The sequence below is a fragment of the Desmodus rotundus genome, chromosome 13 (assembly GCF_022682495.2).
Source record: "Desmodus rotundus isolate HL8 chromosome 13, HLdesRot8A.1, whole genome shotgun sequence".
Taxonomy (NCBI): domain Eukaryota; kingdom Metazoa; phylum Chordata; class Mammalia; order Chiroptera; family Phyllostomidae; genus Desmodus; species Desmodus rotundus.
In genome coordinates this window covers 42,367,459-42,394,526 of record NC_071399.1, presented here as the reverse complement: position 1 = coordinate 42,394,526, position 27,068 = coordinate 42,367,459, and the positions used below count along the sequence as shown (strand labels likewise).

At 40.1% G+C, this 27,068-nt stretch overlaps 1 protein-coding gene across 17 annotated transcripts in view; it reads right to left on the bottom strand.

The window, feature by feature from the left end:
* Positions 1–27,068, bottom strand: part of DOCK9 (dedicator of cytokinesis 9) — a 344,395-nt gene that overhangs the window by 79,783 nt on the left and 237,544 nt on the right. For 10 of the 17 annotated variants that reach the window (XM_045186630.2, XM_024578994.4, XM_053916340.2 and 7 more), the window contains exons 28-33: positions 18,120–18,266; positions 17,823–17,906; positions 13,894–14,005; positions 7,201–7,379; positions 6,843–6,956; positions 4,793–4,913 (exon numbers count right to left, since the gene is read on the bottom strand). In XM_045186630.2, the coding sequence (XP_045042565.2) occupies positions 4,793–4,913; positions 6,843–6,956; positions 7,201–7,379; positions 13,894–14,005; positions 17,823–17,906; positions 18,120–18,266 (757 nt within the window). Of the gene's footprint in view, positions 1–4,792; positions 4,914–6,842; positions 6,957–7,200; positions 7,380–13,493; positions 13,536–13,893; positions 14,006–17,822; positions 17,907–18,119; positions 18,267–27,068 lie in introns of all 17 variants that reach the window. The other 7 variants (XM_071220214.1, XM_071220216.1, XM_071220217.1 and 4 more) reach the window with 1 other exon arrangement.

Here is a 27,068-nt window from a genome sequence, read left to right as displayed (position 1 = left end):
TGTTCAGGCTTTCTGATTCTTCTCATTCAGTTATGGGAGATTATATTTTTCTAGAAATTGTCCATTTCACCCAGGTTTTCAAATTTCTTGGCATATAGTTCTTTGAAGTAACTTCTTACAATCCTTTGTATTGCTGTGGTATCAGGTGTAATCTCTTCTCTTTCATTTCTGATTGTGCATATTTGGGTTCTCTCTCTTTTCTGGATGAGTTTGCTTAAAGGCTTGTCAATTTTGTTTATCTTTTCAAAGAACCAGCTCCTGGATTTATTGATCCTTAGAATTGTGCTTTTAGTCTCTCTGTCATTTAACTCTGCTCTGATCTTGGTTATTTCCTTCCTTCTACTTGTTCTGGGCTGTCTTTGTTGTTGTGCCTTGAATTCTTGTAGGCATAGGGTTAGGCTGTGTATTTGAAATGTTTCTATCTTTTTTAGGTAGGCCTCTATCTCTACAAATTTCCCTCTCAGGACTGCCTTTGCTGTGTCCCTTAAGTTTTGGATTGTTGTGAGTTCATGTTCATTTGTTTCCAGAAACTTTTTGATTTCTTCCGTAATCTTATTGTTGACTCATTTATTGTTTAATAGCATGCTATTCAATCTCCATGGGTTTGAGTGTTTGGGGGTTTTTTCCTCGAGGTTGGTTTCTAGTTTCAGTCCCTTGTGGTCAGAGAAAATGCTTGATATGATTTCAATTTTCTTGAATTTGTTGAGGCTTGTTTTGTGTCCTAACATGTGGTCTGTCTTTGAAAATGTTCCATGTGCATTTGAAAAGAATGTGTATTTTGCTTCTTTGGGATGAAAGGCTCTCTCTATATATATCAGTTAAGTTCATTTGATCTTAGGCATTGTTTAATGCCACAGTATCTTTGTTGATATTTTGTTTGAAAGATCTATCCATGTTTGACTGTGGGGTGTTAAAGTCCCCTACTATAATTGTGTTGCTGTCAATATCTTTCTTGAAGTTCTCCAAGATTTTCTTTATGTATTTGGGTGCTCCCATGTTGGGTGCATATATATTTACAATGTTTATGTCTTCTTGATGGATTCTTCCCTTGAATATTATGAAGTGACCTTCTGTGTCTCTTTTGTCTGCTATGAGTATTGCTACCATGGCTTTTTTTCAGTCCATTTAGTTGTAATATTTTATCCAATCCTTCACTTTCAGTTTGTGTAGGTATTTTGTTCTGAGGTGGGTCTCTTGTAGGCAGCATATGTGTGGGTCATGCTTTCTCATCCATTCAGCTATTCTATGCCTTTTGATTAGAGCATTTACATTTAATGTTATTATTGATAGGTACTTATTCATTGCCATGTTTTTGTACTTGTGTTCCTCTCTTTCTCTCTTCTTTTCTTAAAACAGTGCCTTTAGCATCTCTTGCAGAGGTGGTTTGGAGGAGCTAAATTCTTTGAGGCTTCTTTTGTCTGGGGAATTCCTTATTTCACCTTCCATTTTAATTGACATCCTTGCTGGATACAGTAGTCTCGGTTGCAGGCCCTTTGGTTTCATTACTTGGAATATTCCTTGGCATTCTCTTCTGGCTTGGAGTGTTTCCATTGAGAAGTCAGCTGCTAGTCTTATAGGGGCTCCCTGGTATGTTACTTCCTGTTTCTCTCTTGCTGCCTCTAAGATTCTTTCTTAGTCTTGGAATTTTGCCATTTTATTTTTGATGTGTCTTGAAGTGGGCCTCTTTTGAGTTCCTCCTAATTGGGACTCTTTGTGTTTCCTGGATTTGTTTGATTTTTTCTCTCATCAAATAAGGGAAGTTTTCCATTATTACCTTTTAAATAGGTTTTCTATCCCTTGCTCTTCTTCTTCTTCTGGTACCCCTATTATATGGATATTATTATGTTTCATGTTGTTCTACAGTTCCGTTAACACCTCTTCATTCTTTCTGAGCCACTTTTTCTTTTCTTACTCTTTCTGGGTGTTTTTTTCTACCTTGTCCTCCAGCTCGCTGATTCGATCCTCTGCTTCATCCAGCCTGCTTGTAATTCCTTCTAGTGTGTTTTTAATTTCCGAGATTTTATTGTTCATTTTTCCTGGTTTTTGTTTATAGTTTCTATTTCCTTTTTCATACTATTGTAGTTCTCACTCAGTTCCTTGTAATTATCTGTGAGTTCCTTGAGCATCTTTATAACCATTATTTTGAATTCTGTATCTGACAGTTTGCTTTCTTCCATTTCATTTAGCTCTTTTAGTGGGGAGTCTTCCCTTCCTTTTGACTGCATATTCTTTTTTTTGTCTCCCCATTTTAGGTGACTCTTTCTGTGTATTTCTGCACTTCCTGATGTTTCGCTTTTCCAGCTGTCTTTGTAGGGTGAACTTCTATGGTAGGAATTCTGTGTGTTTCAGTGGTGTGTTCTCTTTGATCTCTTTGTGTGGATGCCCTAGGTTTGCCCTTTCCTCTGTGTGGGTGGGCTCTCTTGTTGTACACTTGGGTTTTTACCTTTTGGTGGTTCATTTGTTGGCGGTTTCTCTCCTCTGGCAGGTATACTGATGTTCACAGCTCCCACCTAATCTTGTATGTGATCAGTGGCAGAGGGTAGGCAAAATGGATTAAGACAGCCTGAGAGTATTTTATGGGATTTAAAGTACCAACAAGTACAGAAGATATAGAAGATCCTCTGGACAAGTATAGCATTAACTACGTTATTTCACCCAACTAGCCACTTTTTATGAAAGGTGAAAGTGAGATAAGACTCTTGTTAGAGGGGAGGAGGATTGTGAGCTGAATCCAGCAAACAGAGAGCTTTTGCAAGGATAGATGTTAACATATAGTGAGAGTAAAGGATAGAAAGTAGGTGTGATGTGAGAGAGAACTAAGTTAACTGCAACAATAATTAAGCTCAGTAATAAAGTAAAGTGGGCTAAGATCAGGGAGGGTTGCTATGTAGTATGCAGAATTGTATGGAACAACAATTATTTACAATAGTACTGGAACAACAATAATATGACAACAGATATATGATTTGGTTAACCAGAATAGAAATTACATGATCAAGAGTAGTGTGTTATTGGAACAGGAGTGAAGTGAAAGAAGGAAAATTAATATACAATACAGAGAGAGTAAGGAAAACCAGTCAAACAATGCAATTAAACAGAGAAATAAAATGAAGAAAACTAAACATAAAGAAGAGAAATAAACAAAATACTAATAAAATAGAAGTAAATATAATGAAAAAATGACAATAATACAAATAAACAATAAAATGCCAGTTCCATGGTATAGCTAAGTGACATTTGTCTCAGTTTCTCAATTTTTAGGGTTAGCCTTGTGCTCCCCCTGTGGATCTGTCTCTAGACCTTTCATTAACTCCATGTCTTATTGTCTCACTTGGGCATTTCCACAGTCTTGAATCCTACAGATAACTTGGTCAGGGAGTTAATATTTCAACACATTCCTACTCCCTGGGACTCATTTAATTGGCAACTGAGAGCATATCACAAACAGGAATAATGCTAAAGAATTATGCTTTTTGTAATACCAGTCAAATATTAACACTGAGTGTTTATCATGCCAAGTACTGCACACATCATATTAGCTCTTCGTCCCTCACTGTGACTTATTTTTGGCAATGTGGGCACAGGTTGAAAAGGAGATAAATTCTGCTTATGCCAATTAGTAAATGGCGGAGTCTGGATCCAAATCCACATCTGTCTGACTTAAAACCGCTTCTGTGAACCACTACAGACTAGACTCTAGAATACAGCCCCTTCTCTAATCCCACAGCAGTGGCTAGACACATGGGCAGAGCAAAACAAAGAAGACGGAGCAAAGGTCCCAGGAGAATGGCTAATGGAAACACTGTATGAACACTGTGTATGAATTAACTCATTTAATCTTTATGACACCAAATTAAGTAGGTATAACTATGAAAAATATATATGAACATAAGTAAGATTAAGGGTTGGTATTGGTACTGTAGGATAAATTCAGGCATTAATATGAGATTTCCAGTTTTATATTCTGCCCAGTTTCATCACTTACATGAAATAGCATGTTAACAACAAGAACAACACAAAAAAATTAAGGATATAAACTCAGCATAAATAACAGTTTTGTAAACTAATCAGCTAAGAGGACTGCTCTTTGTTCTGTCCTGATTGCAACAGGTTTCATTTATTCCAAGTGCTATATAAGAGAAAGGGATAAAGAATAAAAATGTTTCTGTGAAAATTCTGTGAGAACATTTTTGTATCATTTTCTTTATGAAGGAATTGGCACAGGGGCTCAATTACACAGGAAACTAATAAGCATATTTCTCAGGCATTTGGATCTTGATTTATGCCATCTGTTTTCCTCCTCATGGGGGCTGCTCTTAATTTATTTCAGATACAAAAAAATATTCCAGGAAAGATTTCAGAAAATCAATTTTAGGATTGCACTCTAGCCATAAACCACTATCCTCTTCAGGAATTACTTTGTCACATTTCATCTAAATTGCTAACACTACAAATATATCCTACCATACTCCTCCCACATACCTGCGAAGATATTCCTTTTCTAAAAGCATAAGCACTCCAATTTATAGATTTAAATTAATAAATTAACTTAAGCATTAACAAAAAGCCAACAGTACAAATATGGGATTAAGTGTGCTATATTCAGAATTCATGAGAATCTGGGAGTCTTTATTTCAGTGAAGAGTTGAGGGATTTTGGTTGTTAACTATCAAAACCAGGAAAGCAATAGTCCAAGCAGAAACTCAGACTTCAAAATCCAAATCTGAAAGCTACAAACTATCGGATTAAAGAATGAAACTACAGACAAGCAGATAAGGTCCCCGAGCATTACCAATGCCAGAGATAGCACCAAAGAGATCCTTGTGCAGGTTGTTATCCAGAGTGTTTCCAGACTTCTGTGGTGTCACTAATGGATTTACAGCTGGCAAAATAAGTGAATCCTCCTTCACAGCCTGCCAAAGAGGAGAAAAAGAAGAAACAATCAAAGATGATTTTAAAAAGAGTCATCAACTGATCTTGGAAGTGTGAGGGCAAGTGTTAGAACAAGACAGAACAGCCTCACAAGTTAAATGTGCCTGAGTGGGAGAAGCAGCCACAGGATATGAGGGAGAAAGATGGCAGGTGAATCAGAGATAGAGTAAGGAGAAGGGAGCATAGATATTTAAAGTGGGGATAGGGTGGGTAGAGAAATCTCGGCCATAAAGTCGTTTCTTTCCCCAGAAGATCTGGCACCTCTCCCTTTCCAGAGCTCTGATGTCCAACATTGCTTTAAATTATTTTGGTATGTTTTTTTCTTTCAGGAAAAAACCTCATGTGTTCTTTCTAACTGGAACACTAGTTTTTCTCTCACATCAGAAACCCTCCTACATGACCAACAGTGATTTACAAGAGCAGCAGTGAAAAATCTCTGCAAATTTGGAGCTTCATATAGAACTCCCAATCAGTGAAGAAACCATGTTAATTTTGAAGAGATGTCACAAAAGAGATTTAACTTGGTGTAAGCCAAGGAAAGAACTGTGTTCCCTTTTCTCAGGACTGAAGCAGTACAGAGAGGTAGCATTATGCCCTGAATTACTTGTTCTGATTAGAAAAGGTTTAGAGAATACACATGTGAAACACAGTGCTGTATAGGGGGAGATTAGTGTGGTGCAGTTCATTTAAGGACAGTGAAAATTTATGCCCTTTGGAACTAAAAAAAATATTCTATAAATATGGCTCATTTCAGTGTATTACTATTTAGACATATTCAGAGGTAGAGAGTAAAAAAATGAAATAATGCATCTCTATTTGAGGAAAAGGGACAGAATGATCAAAAGAAACTCCCTAAATGTACACTAGATGACAAAGTGGCAAGATTAACAGCTGAGCTGGCTCATGGAGCCAGAATGAAAGGGAAAAGGAAATTGCTGAGCTGGTAACATCTGTCCAAATTAATGGCAGGTGGTTCCTAATTTAAAAGTTTTGAGATAATTTCTGGGATCATCCTTTAGTCAACTTCAATTCCAAAACATTAAGGTGGTCAGTTCTTGAAGGTGGGGCCTGTGTCACACACTTTGGCTCTCTGACATCCAGCTTGATTTTCTACTTTTACAGAGAGAGACTTTAGCCCAAAGAGGTGGTTTTTCCAAGACTGTGTTGTATGTTACAACCAGAACTGGAGCTGAAGATTTGTAGACTATATAAAGAAGATCCTGATGTTTTACAAGATATTGGGACATTAGAAAAGCATGATTTTATAATGATTTTTAACAAGAGTTGAAAGGTTTACTGATTGACCTCATCTTAGCCAGAAATACAGTTTACTAAGTACTGTGCAATATTATTGTTTGTGGTGAGAGAGAGAGAGAGAGAGAGAGAGAGAGAGAGAGAGAGAGAGAGAATAGGTATGTACTGCATTAAATAGTGTCCGCAAGCCCCCCACCCCCCAATTCATATCCATCTAGAACCTCAGAATGTGATCTTTGGAAATAAGGTCTTTGCAGATATAATTAAGATGTAAAGTGAGATGAGGTCACCCTGGATCCTAAATCCAATCAATTACTGGTGTCTTTATAAGAAAAGGAAAGTACAACAGACACCAGAGACACAGACACACAAAGGAGAAGGTCATGTGAAGACAAAGGCCTAGATCAGAATGATGCAGCCACAAGCCAAAGAATGCGAGGATTTCAGGCAACCACCAGAAGCTAGGAGAGAGGCAGGGAACAGACCCAGAGCCTCCAGAAGGAATCAACCCTGCTGACACTTTCATTTTGGATGTACAACCTCCTGCCTATGAGAGAATAAATTTATGTTGTTTTGTCCACCCAGTTTTTGGTATTTTGTTAGGGCAGCCCCAGGAAACAAATACAGGTTGTATATATGTGAATATGCTTACGTACACTGCCAGCGTTCACGGGGAAGGGTGACACATCTCTCACATTGATCCGCTGAACATTTTCAATCAGCAGACCAAACAGAGGCAGGTAGAGAGTGGCTACCCTTGCTTGATGGCTCTGAAACAAAGGCACACATTAGAAGTTTATCCCAGGTTCTGAAACTTTAATGACAGACTAAGCCAGCACTAGCCGTCTCTTATATTCAGATACTTCCTATAAAGACTGCTATTAGACTTTACGGCATAAACAAAGAAAAGTCTTAGTGTGGTTACCACTAATTTTCTAGTTGTTAGTTTCTCTGTATTACTTAAAATAAAGGACATTTATCAAACCCTATTTCCTTGCATTGGGGACCACTCACTCTTGAAGCATATCTGTCATCAAAAGAATGTTTTATCAGCAGATTCTTGAGCATGCTGATGGCGATCAGTCGGACCTCCCTGAACTCCTGGAGGGCAGTTCCCACCTCCCTCAGTAACAGTCCTACCAAGAAGTGGTTTTTGCAGAACTCATCTGTTAATGAGTAGTCAAGCTGGAGATCTGAAATGAGGACAAAAACCACTTTAGTTAAAGAAAATGTACCACTCTTTGAATAAAATAACCAAACCCACCCTGGGTGTATCAACAGATGATAAGACTTGGCTTCCAACTGGAAAAGTCTGACTATCTAAAATAACTCTACTTAACACATGGAGCTCTTAATGAAACCAAAATTTAAATACAAATAATTGTAGTGGATTTTAAAGCATATTACATCCTATATAATTAAGTTGGTGAATAGTTTTAGTACCAATTTTTAGAATATAGAACAACATATATTACATTACAAATATAATTTTGCTACTGAAATGAAATTTAGACAGTTTTCATACAATTGATAGTATTATAGAGAGAAGTGGCCTATGGATAACAAACATGTAATAAAATAAAGAATAAATATACATGGTCTACTGAAATGTTCTTTACTAAATGAGTTCATTACCTGATCATTAATACCTGTATATGCCCATTAGAAACAACAGATTTAAAATTAACAAGTTAGCATATAACCTATTTACTTCATTATCACTGAATAAAAAAATTTAATTAATGTAGATTTTTAAAAAATATAATCTTAATACTTCTGTACCTCTAAAAGTAAATAAAAAAATGAATATAAACTAAAATGAAAACAGACAAAACACCAACACAAATTAGTAAATCATCATCAAGCTAAATGACAAAATTAAAGCTCTTCTGGAAAAGATACAAGGAAATGCAAAATCTACTTAGAGAAGGCAAATAAAAAGTTAAACATCACTCTGAAGCTGAAATACACCTTTTCAGTAAGCTGTAATAGGGATTTTAATTCTATTTTTAAAAATTTTAAATTTTTTAGTGGTTGTGAGATTTCAAAACTTTTTCAGTTTTTAAAATATATTTTATTGATTATGCTACTACAGTTGTTCTATGTTTTCCTCCCCTTTATTCTTCTCCGCCTTGCACTCCACCTCACACCAGCATTCTTCCCCTTTAGTTCATGTCCGTGGGTCGTACATGTAAGTTCTTTGGCTTCTCCACTTCCCATACTATTCTGAACCTCCCTCTGTCTATATTCTACCTACCAATTATGCTTCTTAAGCCTGTACCTTTTCCCCCATTCTTCCCCCTCCTGCTCCCCACTGATAACCCTTCATGTGATCTCCATTTCTGTGGTTCTGTTCCTGTTCTAGTTGTTTGCTTAGTTTGTTTTTGTATTTTTTAGGTTCAGTTGTTGATACTTGTGAGTTTGTTGTCTGTTGTCATTTTGCTGCTCAAATATTGTACCATCTTCTTTTTCTTAGATTAGTCCCTTTAACATTTCATATAATAAGGGCTTGGTGATGATGAACTCATTGAACTTGACCTTATCTGGGAAGCACTTTATCTGCCCTTCCATTCTAAATGATAGCTTTGCTGGACAGAGTCATCTTGGGTGTAGGTCCTTGCCTTTCATCATTTTAAATACTTCTTTCCAGCCCCTTCTTGCCTGTGAGGTTTCTTTTGAGAAATCAGCTGACAGTCTTATGGAACTCCTTTGGGTGCCCTTCCCTCTTGCTGCTTTTAAGATTCTCTCCTCTTTAATCTTGGGTAACTTAATTATGATGTGCCTTGGTGTGTGCTTCCTTGGGTCCAAAGTAGGTCCAACTTCTTTGGGACTCTGTGAGCTTCCTGGACTTCCTGGAAGTGTATTTCCTTTCCTTTCCCAGATTGGGGAAGTTCTCCCTTATTTGTTCAAAAAAGTTTTCAATTTCTTGCTCTTCCTCTTCTCCTGGCACTCTTGTGATTTGGATCTTGGAATGTTTAAAGTTGTCTCAGAGGTTCCTAAGCCTCTCCTCATTGTTCTGAATTCTTGTTTCTTCATTCTTCTGGTTGAATGTTTATTTCTTCCTTCTACTCCAAATCATTGATTTGAGTACCGGTTTCCTTCCCTTCACCGTTGGTTCCCTGTATATTTTTCTTTATACCCTTCACTTTTTTCTCTCTTTTGCGACCATACTGAACCATGTCTGTGAGCATCCTGATTACCAATGTTTTGAACTGTGCATCTGATAGGTTGGCTATCTCTTCATCACTTAGTTGTATTTTTGGATCTTTGATCTGTTCTTCCATTTGGGCCATACTTCTTTGTCTCAGCAGAACTGTTATGTAGTAAGGGGTGGAGCCTTTGGTATTCGCCAGGGCAGGGCAACCCACGTCCTTGGTTGTGGCCCTGTATGTGTGGGAGGGCTCTGCGAGGGAACAATGCCACTTGCTGGGTTCTCAGCTGGCTTTCAGTCACTTTCCCTGCTACCCATAAGCAAACTGGGCTCTTCTGGTGCTGATTCCAGGTGGGTGGGTGGCTTTGTGTATGTTCCAGGACCCTGTGGGTCTCTCCAAGGAACTCTTCTGTGAGGCTGGGTGTTTCTCCCATGGCCACAACCCCCACAGGTTTTTACAGCCAGAGGTTTTGTGGCTCTTTTCCTGTGCTGGAACCCTGGGTTGCATGGTCTGTCTCACTCCCCAGTTGTTCCTCTCGGTTTATCCACAGGCAAATGTGGGACTACCTGGTCTGCCAGCCACTACCTTGCCGTGTGTCCTCTCTGCCTGGCTGCCTATCTCCATCCCTCCGGTCTGAATGAATCTTTTTTAACTCCTTGGTTGTTGGACTTCCATTCGAATGGACTTCCATTTGAATTTCTGGCAGTTCTGTTTTTTTTTTGTTTTTAAATTTGTTGTTGTCCTTGTTTTGGTTGAGCAAGGACGCAAAGTGCATCTACCTATGTCTCCATCTTGGCCAGAAGTTCAAGGAGTTTAATTCTTATACTGAATCCACTATTAGAGGAAAATCTATAGGCCCCTCATTTGACTTTAATCTCCTTTTAGTATTCCTAAATTTAGGAGTATTTTGGAATACTGACTCAAGTCCCATGAAAATGTTACCATAGGTATTTAGCTAATTATTGTTGGGAAAGGAGGAGCAAAGGTACTTAAACATTGAGGTTAATAAAATGGGGAACATAAACCTGCTTGCTTATCCAGGAAGCTACAGCTTTACACCGAAGGGGTTATAGCATTGTTCTGTCAAGGAGATTAATACTCCTCCCTTTCCCTCTGGAAATGGATTGTTATGGGGTGCAGGGGGAGGTCCTTGACCATAGAAGCCTGTCAGTCTAACTGGGGGGCATGGACTTATTCAAAGTGTGCTAAACTGGTAAATTGGTCATTTGGTAAAATGCACCTGGTCAGTCCCAAGCCCAAACTAATATAATTCCAGGGAGACAAAGAAGTGCCCGGTCTCTCCCTCTCTCTCTCTGTTACTCATGACTCACACTCGCCCCATGTACTTGCATGTCCTTTCTCCATAGCCATGTGGCTGCCCATGGCTGTGCAGGCTCCACATGCAGGCTCGAGAGCCTGAATACCACAGCAATCAATAGCAGTAGCCTGCAGCTGGAAACACATGCTAAGCTAGTCAGATGCTGGACTGGACTGTACACTGATGTGGAGCAGAAATTCTAGGCACTGGCTTTCATCCTGGCCCTGCTGAACACGAGACTGGAACTTTTCATGGCAAGATGGATGGAGATGGGACATTGGAAGCCAGGAGGGAAACCCTGTTCATTTTGCATCATCAGTAAAGTTTACCACAGAGCCACATTCTCCTATGTGGTCTCAGGAAATTCTTTTCCTCGTGACACCGCAAGAACTCATTTTCCACTGATAACAAAACCCTTTAGCAGCAGCAAGGGAAAGATTATTTCCAGGATAATAGTGTCCACTCTTTACATTAAGCCCAGTTTACCCAAATAACAGTTCACAGCTTGAATTCAGATAAACCACTTAGAGGAAAACTGTTGATGGGTTTAAGTGTGCATTTGCCCGTGTGGGGTGGGGGCAGCTGGACGGTGAAAGGGAGAGGGGAAAAAAATGATTAAAAGTACTTATTCCTATCAATGTAAGGTAAATTATCACTAAGTGACCCACACCCATCTGCCTGGGGCAGTCCCTCTAGTCACCAAATACCTAGCATTCTACTAAGAGTTTCTGTCAGTCTCCTGGGCACCTGAAGGATTTCCACTTCACTCAATAAGCAACTGGGCCCTGCTGGGTCAGAGCAGAAGGTGGCCATTAGCACACGTTCACTGCTCAACAAACTAGGTACAAAGAGCTGTCCTCAGTACCCTGACAGGTGAAAGGAAAAGATAGTCACAGTTACTAAGTATAGGAGGCCTGGTAAGACTGTGAGGTGAGGGTGTGACAAGGTTTGAAGTGCAGGGGGAGAGCAATTAATTTCAGTTGGGGTACTGGGAGAGAGTGAGGAGGAGACCTGGCAGGGACCACAAAGGAGGTGCTGAGTGTTTGGCTGGGGAGGAAGATGAGGACAACCCCAGGAAGGTTTGAGGTTGAGGTGTGTCAGGGGTAGGCATGTCATGTTTAAGGATCTGGGAGTAGCAGGTGTTTCTGAAATGTGGGGGATAGTGGGGAGTGAGACCAGATAGCTGGGCCAGGGTTGGATCAGGGAATGCTGAGTAACTGGCTATTACCTTTGCCCAGGATGTTTTCCACCATGAGCATTCATGGCTCAACCCCTCATTTTCTTGAGATTACCAATTTCTGGTCACCCTATCTCAAACATCACCTCATTTCATATCCCCTTTCCTTGCTTTGTTTTTTCTGTCCTTAGCCATTATCACTCTCTAACATTCTATAAATTTCCCTTAGGTAAAACAACCAAGGATTATCATCCTTGTGTGGATGAAAAAGCGGTTCTACGGAAAGTAACCTCACAGGTGATCTGACCATAAATTCCTAATTGGGCAGGTCATGGTGGGTAGTGATGCCCTAGGCCTATACATTTTTTTAAAAGATTTTATTTACTTATTTATTTTTAACAAGAGGAAGAGAGAGAGAGAGAGAGAGGAAGCGAAACATCAATGTGTGGTTGCCTCTCACATGCCCCCTACTGGGCACCTGGCTGCAACCTAAGCATGTGCCCTGACTGGGAATCGAACCAGGAACCCTTTGCTTCGCAGTCTGGAGGTCAATCCATTGAGCCACACCAGCCAGAGCCTTTTAACTTTCTTTAGTAAAAGATTTTTCTTTGCCGTAAGCCAGATCTATCCATTGCTTTTGTGCATCTAGGTTACATTCCTTCAAAGGTTACATTCCTTTGAAATAAGGGTAACAATCCTTAAGAAAGCATATATTCTTGTTAATTATCCTCTAATCTCATCTCTACCTTCATATAATCATAAAGGAAACTGCTGAATGCCATTCTAACAAGTGTTTGAGATCATGCTTTCCCCACAATTGTTATCAGTTTGGCTCAAATAAAATCTTACAAAAATTCTTAACAGGTTTGGACATTTTTACATGGACACTTGTCCGTGACTGTATCCTGAGGCTAAACATAGTTGGTACTGGGTAAATATTTGCTGAATGCATGAATACCCATTCCAGGACACAGTCCTTCTTCTATTCCTTAAAAGTCAGTCTGAGTATGTTTTGGGGGAATACATTCATGTCTCTGAATGAAGGCCTTTGTATATTTCTCTCTGAACTTCAGAGTCAGTTGATTTTGGTGTTATTAATAGTTTGGTGGCATCCTTCCACTTTTGCTCTCCTTTAGCGAAAACAATTCTGAGCACATACAAGGCACTAAAACTAGTAAAGATCACTTGACAGACCTACCATACTTCTTTGACTAACTCAGTAAAGATAAAGAAATCACGATGAGCTGAACTTAAAGAGGATACAGGAAAGTTAATAAAGACTCAACATGCAAATATAAAAAGCATATGAAAAGCTGTGTTGCTAGTGATTTAGGTTACCGCCATCACGATGGACAAGGGCTATGAAAATGGAGGAATAATACATTTTTAAAGTAAGGCAGGGATTTTGTTTGTTTTACTTCTAAGGAAATATCCTAGAAGACCCATGAGCAAAAAGCAAGATGCCTCCCTGAGATGTTATTGCAATCTCTTAGCTATAGAAAGAACACATTCGCTGGTTTATAATGAGTTTAAAAACTGACCAAAGTATATGGGGAATGCCTAGATAAATAGCATACAAAAGCATTTCAGCAATCACTTGCATTCTTTTTCTTTTAAAGGAGGAAAATGCAAGAAAGCAAGCATCATACCCCACACCTACCTATAGGAGTTTCATTTGACTCCACAGTTGGTGAAAGAAAAGCTAATTCATGAGAAAACAGAAAAAGTGAAACAAATAAAAAAAAACGCAGTAAGTAAAATGGATTTCTATTGCTTAAGCAAAGGAATGTTTCAATGAAAAATAGTCACACTAACATGATCTGTAGTCTGGTAAGTTTGCTGAAAAGTAAGTTCCTGTAGAGTATTTTATCAAATTTTTAAAAATTTTTATTGTTATTCAATATTTTTAACATGGAAATTTAACTAGAAAAAAATTAATCCATCCATGAAAAAAACAAACAAAAAATCTCATTCATGTTGGAGTCAATTCTCTCATCTTCTTAAAAGTAAATGACTCTCTTAGTAAAAAGACTAAGTATATATATATAAAGGTATATTACCTTGGTATCTTTGAATCCTGCCTTTTCCAAATGGCATTGGTAAATTCAACGGAATATAATGTTCATGACTGCACACCACACGGAGAAATTCAAACTTGTATTCAAAGAGGGTCTGCAGGAAAAAAATGTTTAGTCCTAAGTTAAACACCTCACTGGATATTTTATACAGCATTCTAAAAATGTATAAGAAATAACAGACCCAGTCTTTAGCTTCTTGACCTTCTCAGAACTGCATGCTCTGGGGAGCACTGCCAGCAGATTGTCCTTGGGCTCAACCAGCAAGATCAGCCTTTTCCTGGGTCTCCAGCCTCCTGCCCGGCCCACCTCTTTTGGACTTGCCAACCTCTACAAATTTGGTCCTCAAAAGACTACTTGGAATGGTGCACAGCTGGCACCTTTTGGTAAACTTCAATAGGCCAATTTTCTTTATTTCATGAAAACTGAATGGCATTACCTGGAAATACTTTCAAATGAGGTTTTAAAATGGCTGTAGCAAGGCAGCAGAACACGTGGGCGGGGCTGCCTGAACGGGAAACTGAGACTCACACCTGACTGTGGACTACTGCAGTTGCCAAGGTGGGAGAAACTCCCAGTCTTACATTAGAATTAATTGGAAAGGGGGGGTAGAGAGGAGCGGGCGAGCTGCACTGTTCCCTCTCTGGCCCCTTCCCCACAGGCAGCACCACAGCGCAGCAAGAAGAGTTGCCCTGCCCTGGGGAATACCTAAGGCCCCCTCGCCTTACAAATTAATGAGGGTGCCAAGATAAAGAAATGTGGCCCAAATGAAAGAACAGAGCAAAGCTTCAGAAAGAGAGCTAAGCAATGAGGAAAGAGCCAACCTATCTGATGGATAATTTAAAGCCCAGATAATCAAAATGCTCACAGAACTGATTGAATTTGGTTGAAAAATGAAAAAAGAGGGGAGAACCAAGATGGCGGCGTAGGTAGACACACTGCGACTCCTCGCACAACAAGAACTGACAGGAAATCCAACGGCAAGGAAGTCCGACACCAAGGAAATAAAAAATAAACATTCATCCAGACCGGTAGGAGGGGCAGGAGACTGGCACCGGGGCGGAGAGGACTCGCATTGCAGTGGCAGGACTGAGACTGGCGGAGTGTGGGACGAACGGGGCAGGCAGTCTGATCACTAGCAGACCCTGCGGCTCCACATTCGTGCACAGATAAACCGGACAAACGGCGGGGAGCGAAGCAGACTGCGCAACCCAGGGCTCCAGCACAGGGAAATAAAGCCTCAAACCTCTGATTGAAAACGCCCGTGGGGGTTGGGGCAGCAGCAGGAGAGACTCCCAGCCTCACGGGAGAGGTCGTTGGAGAGACCCACAGGGGCCTAGAGTGTGCACAAGCCCACCCACTAGGGAACCAGCACCAGAGGGGCCCAGTTTGATTGTGGGTAGTGGAGTGAAAGATTGGAGTCCGGAGGAGAGTGAAGCGGGCGCCATTGCTCCCTCTGGGCACCTCCCCCACATACAGCATCACAGCACAGCGACCAGCGTTACCCCACCCTGGTGAACACCTAACACGCCAAGACAAAAAAAAAAAAAAAAGGCCCAAATGACAGAACACTTCAAAGCTCCAGGAAAAATACAACTAAGTGAGGAAGAGATAGCCAACCTATCGAATGCACAGTTCAAAACACTGGTTATTAAGACGCTCACAGAATTGGTTGAATTTGTTCGAAAACTAGATGAAAAAATGAAGCCTATGCTAAGAGAAACAAAGGAAAATGTACAGGGAACCAATAGTGATGTGAAGGAAACTGGGACTCAAATCAATGGTGTGGACCAGAAGGAAGAAAGAAACATCCAACCAGAAAAGAATGAAGAAACAAGAATTCAGAAAAATGAGGAGAGGCTTAGGAACCTCCAGGACATCTTTAAACGTTCCAACATCCGAATTATAGGGGTGCCAGAAGGAGAAGAGGAAGAACAAAAAATTGAAAACTTATTTGAACAAATAATGAAGGAGAACTTCCCTAATCTGCCCAAGGAAATAGACTTCCAGGAAGTCCAGGAAGCTCAGAGAGTCCCAAAGAAGCTGGACCCAAGGAGGAACACACCAAGGCACATCATAATTACATTACCTAAGATGAAACGCAAGGACCTACATCCAAGATTACTGTATCCAGCAAAGCTATCATTTAGAATGGAAGGGAAGATAAAGTGCTTCTCAGATAAGGTCAAGTTAAAGAAGTTCATCATCACCAAGCCCTTATTATATGAAATGGTAAAGGGACTTACCTAAGAAAAAGAAGACAAAAAATATGAACAGTAAAAATGACAGCAAACTCACAGTTATTAACGACCACACCTAAAACAAAAACAAGAGCAAACTAGGCAAACAACTAGAACAGGAACAGAACCATAGAGATAGAGATTACATGGAAGGTTGTCAATAGGGGAGTAGGAGGGGGAGGGGGGGAAAGGTACAGAGAATAAGTAGCATAGATGATAGGTGGAAAATAGACAGGGGGAGGGTAAGAATAGTGTAGGAAATGTAGAAGCCAAAGAACTTATAAGTATGACCCATGGACATGAACTATAGGGGGGAATGTGGGAGGGAGGGGGTGGGCAGGATGGAGTGGTGTGTGGGGGGGAATGGGACAACTGTAACAGCATAATCAATAAATATATTAATAAAAAAAGAAAAATGAAAAAAGAAATGAAAGATACCCAAAATGAAGTAAAACAAAATATTCAGGAAACCAACAATGACAGGAAGAAAACCAGGACTCAAAGCAATGATTTGGAACAAAAGGAAGAAATAAAAATCCAACCAGAACAGAATGGAGAAACAAGAATCCAAAAAAATGAAGCTGATTTCTCAAAAGAAACCTCACAGGCAAGAAGGGGCTGGAAAGAAGTATTTGAAGTCATGAAAGGCAAGGACCTACACCCAAGATGACTCTATCCAGCAAAGCTACCATTTAGAATGGAAGGGCAGATAAAGTGCTTCCCAGATAAGGTTAAGTTCAAGGAGTTCATCATCACCAAGCCCTTATTATATGAAATGTTAAAGGGACTTATCTAAGAAAAAGATGATAAAATATATAAGCAGCAAAATGACAACAAACTCACAACTATCAACAATGAACCTAAAAGAAAAGACAAACAATGAAAACAAAAACTAAACAAACAACTAGAACAGGAACAGAATCAGAGAAACAGAGATCACATGGAGAGATTTCAGTGGGGAGAAATGGAGGAATGAGGAGGAAAGGTACAGGGAAGAAGAAGCATGATTGGTAAGCATAAAATAGTTGGGGAGAGGTCAAAAATGGTACGGGAAACAGAGAACTCAAAGAACTCATCTGTACAACCCATGGACATGAACTAAGTGGGGGATTGCTGCAGATTCAGGGAGAACAAAGGGTGAGAAATTGGGAAGAAAAAAAATGCATGCTCTGTGGTATTTTAGATTTTAGAATGGTGCAGGGATTTGTTTGAAAATTGAGAACACAGGTCATTAAACAATATTCTCCACTGACTTTTAGAGCATGTATTATTTATGCTCCTCCTACTTAAATAAAGGACTTCAGGCAGTGTATAAAATTATAGACACAGATTGAATACAACAAAAAATGAGTAAGAGGAAGGGCACAGTTACTTCTATTACCTTGCTAAATAAACTATGACTCCCAACACATATACTTTTAGTTTTGCAGTTGAGAAGTCATTTCAGGTGTTTATGAGAAAATCAAATAAATGTTTCTTTTACATCTGGTATTCCAGTGTCCCTAACATCTCACATATTAATGCAAGTAAGTACTACTTAGTATCTTAAAGAAAGGGGAGTGAGTAGTGCCTCTGAGACTGAAAGAAAACTCTGATGGGAACAAAGAGAAATGGGTGGGTTGCTGGCAGTGTACCAGTGAGAAAAAAAAGAACAGCATGTAACACACACACTACCTTCGGATCTCCAGGAGCAAAGCAGCTGATGTAGTTGTTGATCTGCTTAAAGACGAAACCCCGGTCCATGAAGGTGAAACATCTCTGTGGACAACCACAACCCACAAAGTTAAGTATTTAGGCCCAAACTTTTTGGGAAGTTGGGATCTAATCAGTCTTTATTGTTAATAAGTTTATCCTTTAGCATACAAACATGTCATTGACATTGAGCAACTAACTATAAACTACCATATACTACTCTGCTAGAAAGGACACTTCAGTTACTTAGCCAGCACCCTCTGGCCTGGAGATCCCCACCTTGATGAAGACAGCAAGGCTATGATTTGCATTCTTAGATGCCTCTGGGTTATCTCGAAACTTCTGAGTGATGTGTGGCATCAGCATATTTACAACAGTTTCCACTGCATGATGATAGGATGCCGGGAATCTCTGGTTTCTCAACACCTAAAAAAGAATTGAGAGCCAACATTCATTACTTTTTTAAGTTGCAACCTTCTGTGGGAAAATATCTCATCCCTGAATTCATTTTAAAAACTCAGCATTCTAAGCTTATTTATCTGAAATCAGATTAAGATAAATGAATTCCTTCTCTCAAAGTACAGTACAAGTAATCTAATACTTAAACGAGTACTGTGGAATAGGCCTGAGATTTCAAACTTCAGCATGATAAAAATCACCTTCGAGATGTTTATAAAAATGTGGAGATGTGCCTGTAGTCACAGAGACACTGAAAAGGAGCTACATTTTTACCGAGTATGTTTGCTGATTCTAGAGCCTGTGCCTCTCAGAGATCTCCTTAGAAAACACCGCCTTAGGTTTAAGATTCAAGTATTCAAGCTGAAAACATAGGGATTGGTGATTGTACATTACCAGCTGAAACTCCTTGGAGCAGTTCTCTTCAAATTAATTTTATATAGTAATTTTTCCTCAACAGTAATACTTAACTACGAAATTACACTCAGGCCACTCAAAAGGTAGCTGGGCTCCACTTACTGTACATACAGTAAGATACAGTAACTGGAACTACCCGCTTACTGTATATCTTTTACGTGTCAGGAACTGCACGAGATATCTTCATATACTTTTTCACTTAATTGTTGTAAGATATCTTAGGAGTTTAACCCTCATTGCACTGAGGGTTAGAGAGGTTAAGCAAGTGTGTCCTCAGCCACACCACTATCAACTAACAAAGATTCAAATCCAGATCTACCATCAGTTCAAGGCCTGTGCTATTTTTGTTCTGTGATGCCTTGTTGCGCCTCCCTGCCTGTGATAAATGGAACCATTTAATAAGGCCTTCAATGTGACTGGGGACAGAATAAAATGCTCCATGCATTTATCCACTCATGCAAGTGATTCTAACAGCCACAAAAGGGAAGTATTTTCATTCCCATTTTACAGATAAGGAAACAGAAGCTTAGAGAGATCCAGTAACCAAGTACTAACTGACCTTTAATACCCCTACTTCCAGTTAAAGGTGAGATCATATGGTGTTTGTCTCTTACGGTCTGGCTTATCACCTTTAACTGGGACATAATCAACAGAAGAAAAAAAGCAAACAAAATATAACCAGAGACATTGAAGTTAAGAACAATCTAACAATAGCCGGGGGGGAGTGGGGAGGGGACAGTGAGGAGAGGGGATCACAGGAACTACTATAAAGGACACGTGGACCAAATCAAGGAGGAGGGTGGAGGTGGGGGAGGGAGGTGGGTTCAGCTGGGGTGGGGTGGAGGGATGGGGAGAAAAGGCATACAACTGTAATTGAATAACAATAAAAATTAATTAAAAAGTAATAATAATAATAATACCCCTACTTTCCTTCTCCTTTTTAGCTGTGGAACCCTCAGGTTTTACTGAAGCTCACAGCTGTCCAGCCAGAGACTACATTTCACAGCCTAATTTGTTGTTAGATAAGGGCCATATGACTGAGTTCTGGCCAATGGGTCATAAAAGGAAGTGACACATGCCTCTTCCAGCCATTTCCATAAAAGAAGTGGCTTGCTCTCTAAATTCCCTTCTTTACCATTGCCTGGAATGTGTGGTGGTAGTGAGCCAGTTTCTCAATCATGTGGGTAAAGGTGACACCTGGGCTGGATAATTGGACAGAAGGAGCCCAAGTCCCTGAATGACTCTGGGGGACAAGTTCCCCCACTCTCTGAGCTATCTACTGGCTCATAATTTTCCAAAAGCAAGAGATGAACCTTCCATCTTATTTAAGGCACTATTATTTTGGCCCGCTTTGGAGAAACCAAACCAATATGAAACAAGTAGTATTTTGTAAAATGAGAACTGGAACCCAGGTATTTCTGACAGGGAAGTATGCTTTATGTTTATGCACTAAACACCAGAACTTATTTTGAAATTTAGAAATACCAGGTTTATAATAATCTTAATTATCAAAAAAATAACAAGAAAATCTTTGTAAATTTATACAAACTCAGGAAATCAGTGAGGTAAGCATCAAGTGATAAGAATTTCAAGTTCACCTACTTTCAAAAGCAATACAGTAAAATCTGAAATTACAAGGGGATTTTGTTTAATACACGCAACCAATAACTCAATACCCAGGTAAGGCCAATACTACCCACCAAACATGACAGCCAGCTGCCCAAGATTGCTATTCCTGAAAAACAGGTCTCCCAAGAAATGCTTGTGGCCTTTAGCCTTTAGCATGTGGCTGAGTCAATGGCTGCTAAAACAATGAAAAGAGGATGGGGAACCCTGTAATGAATGGAAGGGGTGAACACCACATAAATCTATTAGACCAGTGACTTTCAAACTCTGTTGTATCATAAACTAATTATTAAAGTTCTGTGGCACAAAAATATGTATTTTTGATGATCTGACAAAAAAAAGGTATAATTTTGATTCACTCACACAGGAAGGCTATTGTTGTGTTGGCTCTTGTCATTTTTTAATTTAACAATCTAAGGTAAAGAGGTCGGTGTCCCTGACTAAATAGTCAGATATTGTACATTTTATTTTTTTTAATATATTTTATCGATTATACTATTATAGTTGTCCCAATTTTTCCTCCCCTTTGTTCCCCTTCACCCTGTACCCCTCCTCCCACCAGCATTCCTCCCACTTAGGTCATACATAGTGTTCATGGGCCATACGTATAAGTTCTTTGGCTTCTCCATTTCCTATACTATTTTTACACCCCCCCGTCTATTTTGTACCTACCATTTATGCTTATTCCCTGTACCCTTTCCCCCATTCTACCCCCTCCTGCTTCCCGCTGATAACCCTCCATGTGATCTTCTTTTCTCTGGTTCTGTTCCTGTTCTAGTTGTTTGTTCAGCTTTTTTTTTTTTAGGTTCATTTTTTGATAGTTGCAAGTTTGTTGTCATTTTACTATTTGTATCTTTGGCCATCTTCTTTTCCTTAGATAAGTCCCTTTAACATTTCATATAATAAGGGCTTGGTGACGATGAACTCCTTGAACTTGACTTTATCTGGGAAGCACTTTATCTGCCCTTCCATTCTAAATGATAGCTTTGTTGGATAATCTTGGATGTAAGTCCTTGCCTTTCATGACTTTGAATACTTCTTTCCAGCCCCTTCTTGCCTGTGAGGTTTCTTTTGAGAAATCAGCTGATAGTCTTATGGGAACTCCTTTGTAGGTAACTGTGTCCTTCTCTCTTGCTGCTTTTAGGATTCTCTCCTCTTCAATCTTGGCTAATGTAATTACGATGTGCCTGGGTGTGTGCTTCCTTGGGTCTACCTATTTTGGGACTCTCTGGGCTTCCTGGACTTCCTGGAAGTCTATTTCCTTGGCCAGATTGGGGAAGTTCTCCTTCATTATTTTTTCCAGTATGTTTTCAATTTCTTGCTCTTCCTCTTCTCCTTCTGGCACCCCTATGATTCGGATGTTGAAACGTTAAAAGATGTCCTGGAGGTTCCTAAGCCTCTCCTCATTGTTTTTGAATTCTTGTTTCTTCATTCTACTCTGGTTGAATGTTTATTTCTTCCTTCTGCTCCAGCTTGTTCATTTGAGTCCCGGTTCCTTCCTTTCACTGATGGTTCCCTGTATATTTTTCTTTATTTCACTTTGCATAGTCTTCACTTTTTCCTCTACTCGGTGACCATACTGAACCATTTCTGTGAGCATCCTGATTACCAGTAATTTGAACTCTGCATGGTTGGCTATGTCCTCATTGCTTAGTTCTATTTTTGGAGCTTTGCTCTGTTCTTTTATTTGGGCCATATTTTTTGTCTCGGCATACCTGTTTACATAGTGAAGGGAGGAGCCTCAGGTATTTGCCAGGGCGAGGCAACCCGTGTTGCTGCGTTGTGGCATCGCATGTCGGGGGTGGGGTCCCAGAGGGAACAATGCCGCTTGCTTGGTTCTTGCCCAGATTTCAGTGATTTCCCCCACTATCCACAAGCAAATTGGGCTCTTCTGGTGCTGATTCCTTGGTGGGTGGGCTTGTGGATGTTCTAGGACCCTGTGGGTCTGTCCAGTGAACACTCATGAGAGGCTGGGAGTTTCTCCCACTGCCACAGCCCCTTCAGGTTTTCACAGCCAGAGGTTTTGAGGCTTATTTTCCCATGTGGGAACCCTGGGTTTCTCAGTCTGTCTCATTCCCCAGTTGTTCCTCCTGGCTTATCCACATGCAAATGTGGGACTACCCAGTCTGGTCCACCAGCCACCACCTTGCTGTGTGTCCTCTCCACCCCTGCTGCCCATCTCCATCCCTACTACCAGTCTGAATGAATGTTTCTCTGTAACTCCTTGGTTGCTGGACTTCCATACAGTTCGGTTTTCTGACAGTTCTGGTTATTTTTAGTTTTTAAATTTGTTGTCCTTCTTTTGGTTGTGCAAGGAGGCAAAGTGTATCTACCTACACCTCCATCTTGGCCAGAAGTCCTGGAGTGGTATTTTACATTTTAAATATTCCTGCGGCACACCGGTTGAAAATCACTGTATTAGTCCACACCATCATAACAAAAAGTAAGACAACCAGACATTGTATGCCTCCTGATGTGATGCAGTAGTGCTGGATAGAAAGCATCCTTTACAAAAGCAAATCAAACCTGAATGGACTTGAGCTTCCAGATATCAGTACAAGTTTATAGGAATGACAGGGTACATAGAACCGTGCTTGAGAAAAGTGTGAAGTTATGACCAGTCAAATCTAGAATGTAGGAAATTCTAAAAGGCAAATGGCCCACTTTCTTCAACAAATACATTGTGTTAAAAAAAGAAAAACAAACAAATGGAGAGGGGACTGTTTGAGAATATGAGAAACTTTGGGAACACATCAACAAAAGGCAATGTGTAGACTATGTTAGATCCTGATTCAAACAAGCCAAGAGTAAAATGACATTTTTGAGACACCTGGGGGAAAAATGGAACACAGATTGGGTATTAGATGATAAAGAAATATTGCTAATTTTGGTGAGTGTGACAGTAATGTATCTTTATTTTAAAGGCTTTTTCTATTAAAGATGACACACTAAAGTGCTTAGCAACGAAATGATAAAATATTTGAGAGTTGCTTTTAAGTACTCTAGTAAAAAAAAGTGTGGAAGTGGATCTATAAAGTAAAAATGGCAGCATGCTGGCTCACTGTTGACACTGGGTAAGGACAACAGGCCATTCATTAAACTTTCCTTTTATTTCCTTTCCATATTCCCTTTCCTTTTATTTTTATTAAAAAAATTTCTGTAATAGCCATGGCTGGTATGGCTCAGTGGGTTGAACGCTGGCCTGTGAACAGAAAGGTCACCAGTTTGATTCCTGGTCGGGGCACATTTCTGGGTTGTGGACTAGGTCCTCTGTTGGGGTATGCAAGAGGCAGTCAATTGTTTCTCTCATACATCGATGTTTTTCTCCCTCCCCCTCTTTCTAAAAATACATAAAATCTTTTAAAAATTTTAAAATTCTGTAATAAAAAATTTTAGTTAAAAATATGGTAAAGAATGGTAGATAACTAACATACAAAACAGCAATGCTGTTCAGTGATTAGGAAATGACAACTCAGTGTCTTTGAAGACTGAAATGAAGCTCTCTGCAGTGACAAACAGCTATGGTCGAGTCATAATTTGGCAACAAAACAATGAGGTAAGACACACATCTAAAGGTAATAAAGACAGAGGTAATCAGGTGTTTTTATGGAGAGCACTATAAACTGAAATGGAAGAAAATCATTTAGGATATTGGCTGACGTCCAGGGGGTGAGTATATGAGCTCTAGCCCAGAGGAGAGGATGCTGAGACACTAGACTTCTCAGTCAAGCAAAACCCAACACCTGGCCAACTCCTGATCATGTCCTGCTGTAGTAGCTCCACTGAGTGGTGCTGCAGCATCCCCAGTGGCCCAGCCACCACCATCTGCTGCTCCAACAAATGCTGCTGGTATAGAGTCTGCCTGTCCAGTGCCAGTCCACACCAGATCAGCCTCCTCAAGCTGGCTTGCTGTGTCCCATGCCCCCCATCCTGTTGGTTGCTCAGCTCCTGCCACTTGCCTCTTCAGCTGAGTGGAATCTCCCTGATGACCCACACTCAGTCTTGCTGTGAAGGGTCTTGTGAGTCCCGCTGCTAACAGCCACACATCTTTGCAGACAACAGGAATGGGCTACACCATGTACCACATGTCATGTTGTCTGGGCTTTAACAAACGCTGTGGTCAAAAATACTGCTTTACATAGAAAACTACAAACTTCCCAACAGTCTTCAAATGTTTGTTCTTTGTTCCATACTGTGTTCTACACTCTTGTAAGGTTTACTGCTCAGTGAGATATAAGAAGTTCATTAACTAATAAACTTCATCTTTTCTGACTTAGCAAGCAGAAAAGTAATGGTGTAGACAGGAAATTTCCCAGTGACATTTTCCAGAAGTCTGAAGTTACTCCGTATTATTGAAATTCCTACATTATTTTTTCTGTTTTCTTCTACAACATCTTTTCTTTCTCCAAGCTCTTCATAATTTTCATTCACAAAATCAGTCTCTCTACCTGCTGGTGCCATGAAAATGGTCACTCAGATCTCCAACTGCAGGGAGCATAAGTGACCCACAGCCCAGATGCTGTGCTCTGAATTCTGCTACTGCATTTACACCATGGCCACATCTTGCATGGGCTGCTCCGGGCCACTGACCAAGGGTGGCAGGAATACAAAGGGAAGTTTGTTCCTGGGGAACACCGGAGTCCCCTGATGGTCAACCTGAGCTCAAGGACTTTCCAGTGGCCTTGCTCAATGAATGCTCTTAGAATTGCACTGCAGTCTAAGATTTTTCCTTCCTTCTCTCTCTCCTTCTGCCATCCGATGGTTTTCCCACTCTCTACTGGGCTTCTTTCCCATTTTTTCTCATAGTCATTGTTCCTAGTAAATCTCTTATATAGATAACCTTACCTGATGACTCCACACTAACACGATGCTTTTCCCAGTGAAAAGCTTAGGTGTATGGTTTTAGCAGACTGGTGCTGACAGATCTATTTCTCTAGCTGTGTCTGTTTTCTTCCTTGCCCAAGCCTGAATCTCCACCTGCAAACTTTCTTGGGCTGCACCATTGCTCCTTGTGGCAACAGCTGCTGGTTGCCTCCCAATATCTGTTCTCTCTTCTCTTTCATGGTCAAAGAACCTCAACATTTTAAATGGGGGGATGAACACTCAGAATAAAAATTAAATTTACCAGAATCCCTTGCAGGTAAGTGTGACTAGCTAATATGTGACTAAGCCTGGCCATCGAGGTAGCAACAGGTCACATCCAGGAAAAGACTGATCTTCTCCTTCCTGCTGGCTCCACATGGGCATGGTGGTGAACCCAGTTAGATCAGAAGAATGAGCAGCACTCCAGGTATACAAAGCAGTGAGATGGAAAAAGTCTTGGTCCAAATAAACTTTGTGGAACAGAACCCCCATACTAGCTTGTACTTTCATTTGAGAAGAAATAACATTTTTTTTTCTTAAGTTACTGTTATTTTAGATCTCTGTAACAGGAGCTGAACCCATGGCCCTGAAGCTTAAGATGTATATCCCAAGCAAAACTCATCTCGTCCTGTCTTGCCTGGTAAACTACATCCTAATTATCTCTCCCAAGCGCTCTACTCTTCTATGCTCTCAAACGTAATATCTAAGTGGTCTTTCTATCCCTGTTAAAACAAAGAGAATGTAGAAAAGTTAGTTTTAACTAGGTTTATTGCTATTTGTTACATATACTAAAATTCACCCTTTTACGGCATACAGTTTGGTAAGTCTTGGCAATGAATACAGTTATGTAACCACGACAACCAAGATACACTACATTTCTTTCACCATAAAAGTTCCCTCATGTCCCTTTGAATTCCTTCCCCCACCACCAGCCTCTGGAGACCACTGCTCTGTTTTCTGTCCCCACAATGTTTTCTTTTCCTAGAATGTCATAAAATGGATTCAGAGTATAAAGTCTGCATGGCCACAGTGACTTCCTCCACTTAACATAATGCTTTTGAGATTTACCCAGGTTGTTGAAAAGATTAGCAGTTTGTTCCTTTTTATTACTGGGTAGTATTCCATTGTATGGAGTTACCACATTTGTCCATTTATTAGTGGACATTTGGTTGTTTCCAGTTTTTGGCTATTACGAGTAAAGCTGCTATGAACATTCACATACAGATCTCTCTGTGAATATGTTTTCATTTCTATTCAGTAACTACTTAGAAGTAGAGTTGCTGGGTCAAATAATGAGTCGACTTAATATTTTCTCTTATTCATTCATGCTTTCCATTCTAACCCCCAATCCCACCTCATTCCACCCAGTGAGAGAGCTAAAAAACAAACAAACCCAGACATATAAAAAATGACAGGTATGTTAATCTGTTCCACAGGTTAAACTCCAGGGGGAAGACAGATTCATTGGTGTAAAGTTCACAAGCCACTCTGCTAACATTTATATGCTCTTCCACGTTGTTATTCCTGCTGAAGAACCCACTCTACCTCTCTCTATGGTCTTTATCAAATCATTGGCTGCTTGGCCTCAAAGCTCCCCATAATCTCATTGTTGTTTCTATGTTGATCTTGTTTTCTGTTTTTTAAATCTCATGCATTTTTTAAAAGATTTTATTTATTTATTTTTAGAGAGGGGGGAAGGGAGGGAGAAAGAGAGGGAAAGAAATGTTCATGTGAGAGAGAAACATTACTTGGTCGCCTATCTTGCATGCCCCCAACTGGGGACCTGGCCTGCAACCCAGGCATGTGCCCTTAATGGGAATCGAACCTGTGACCTTTTAGTTCACAAGTCGGCACTCAATCCACTGA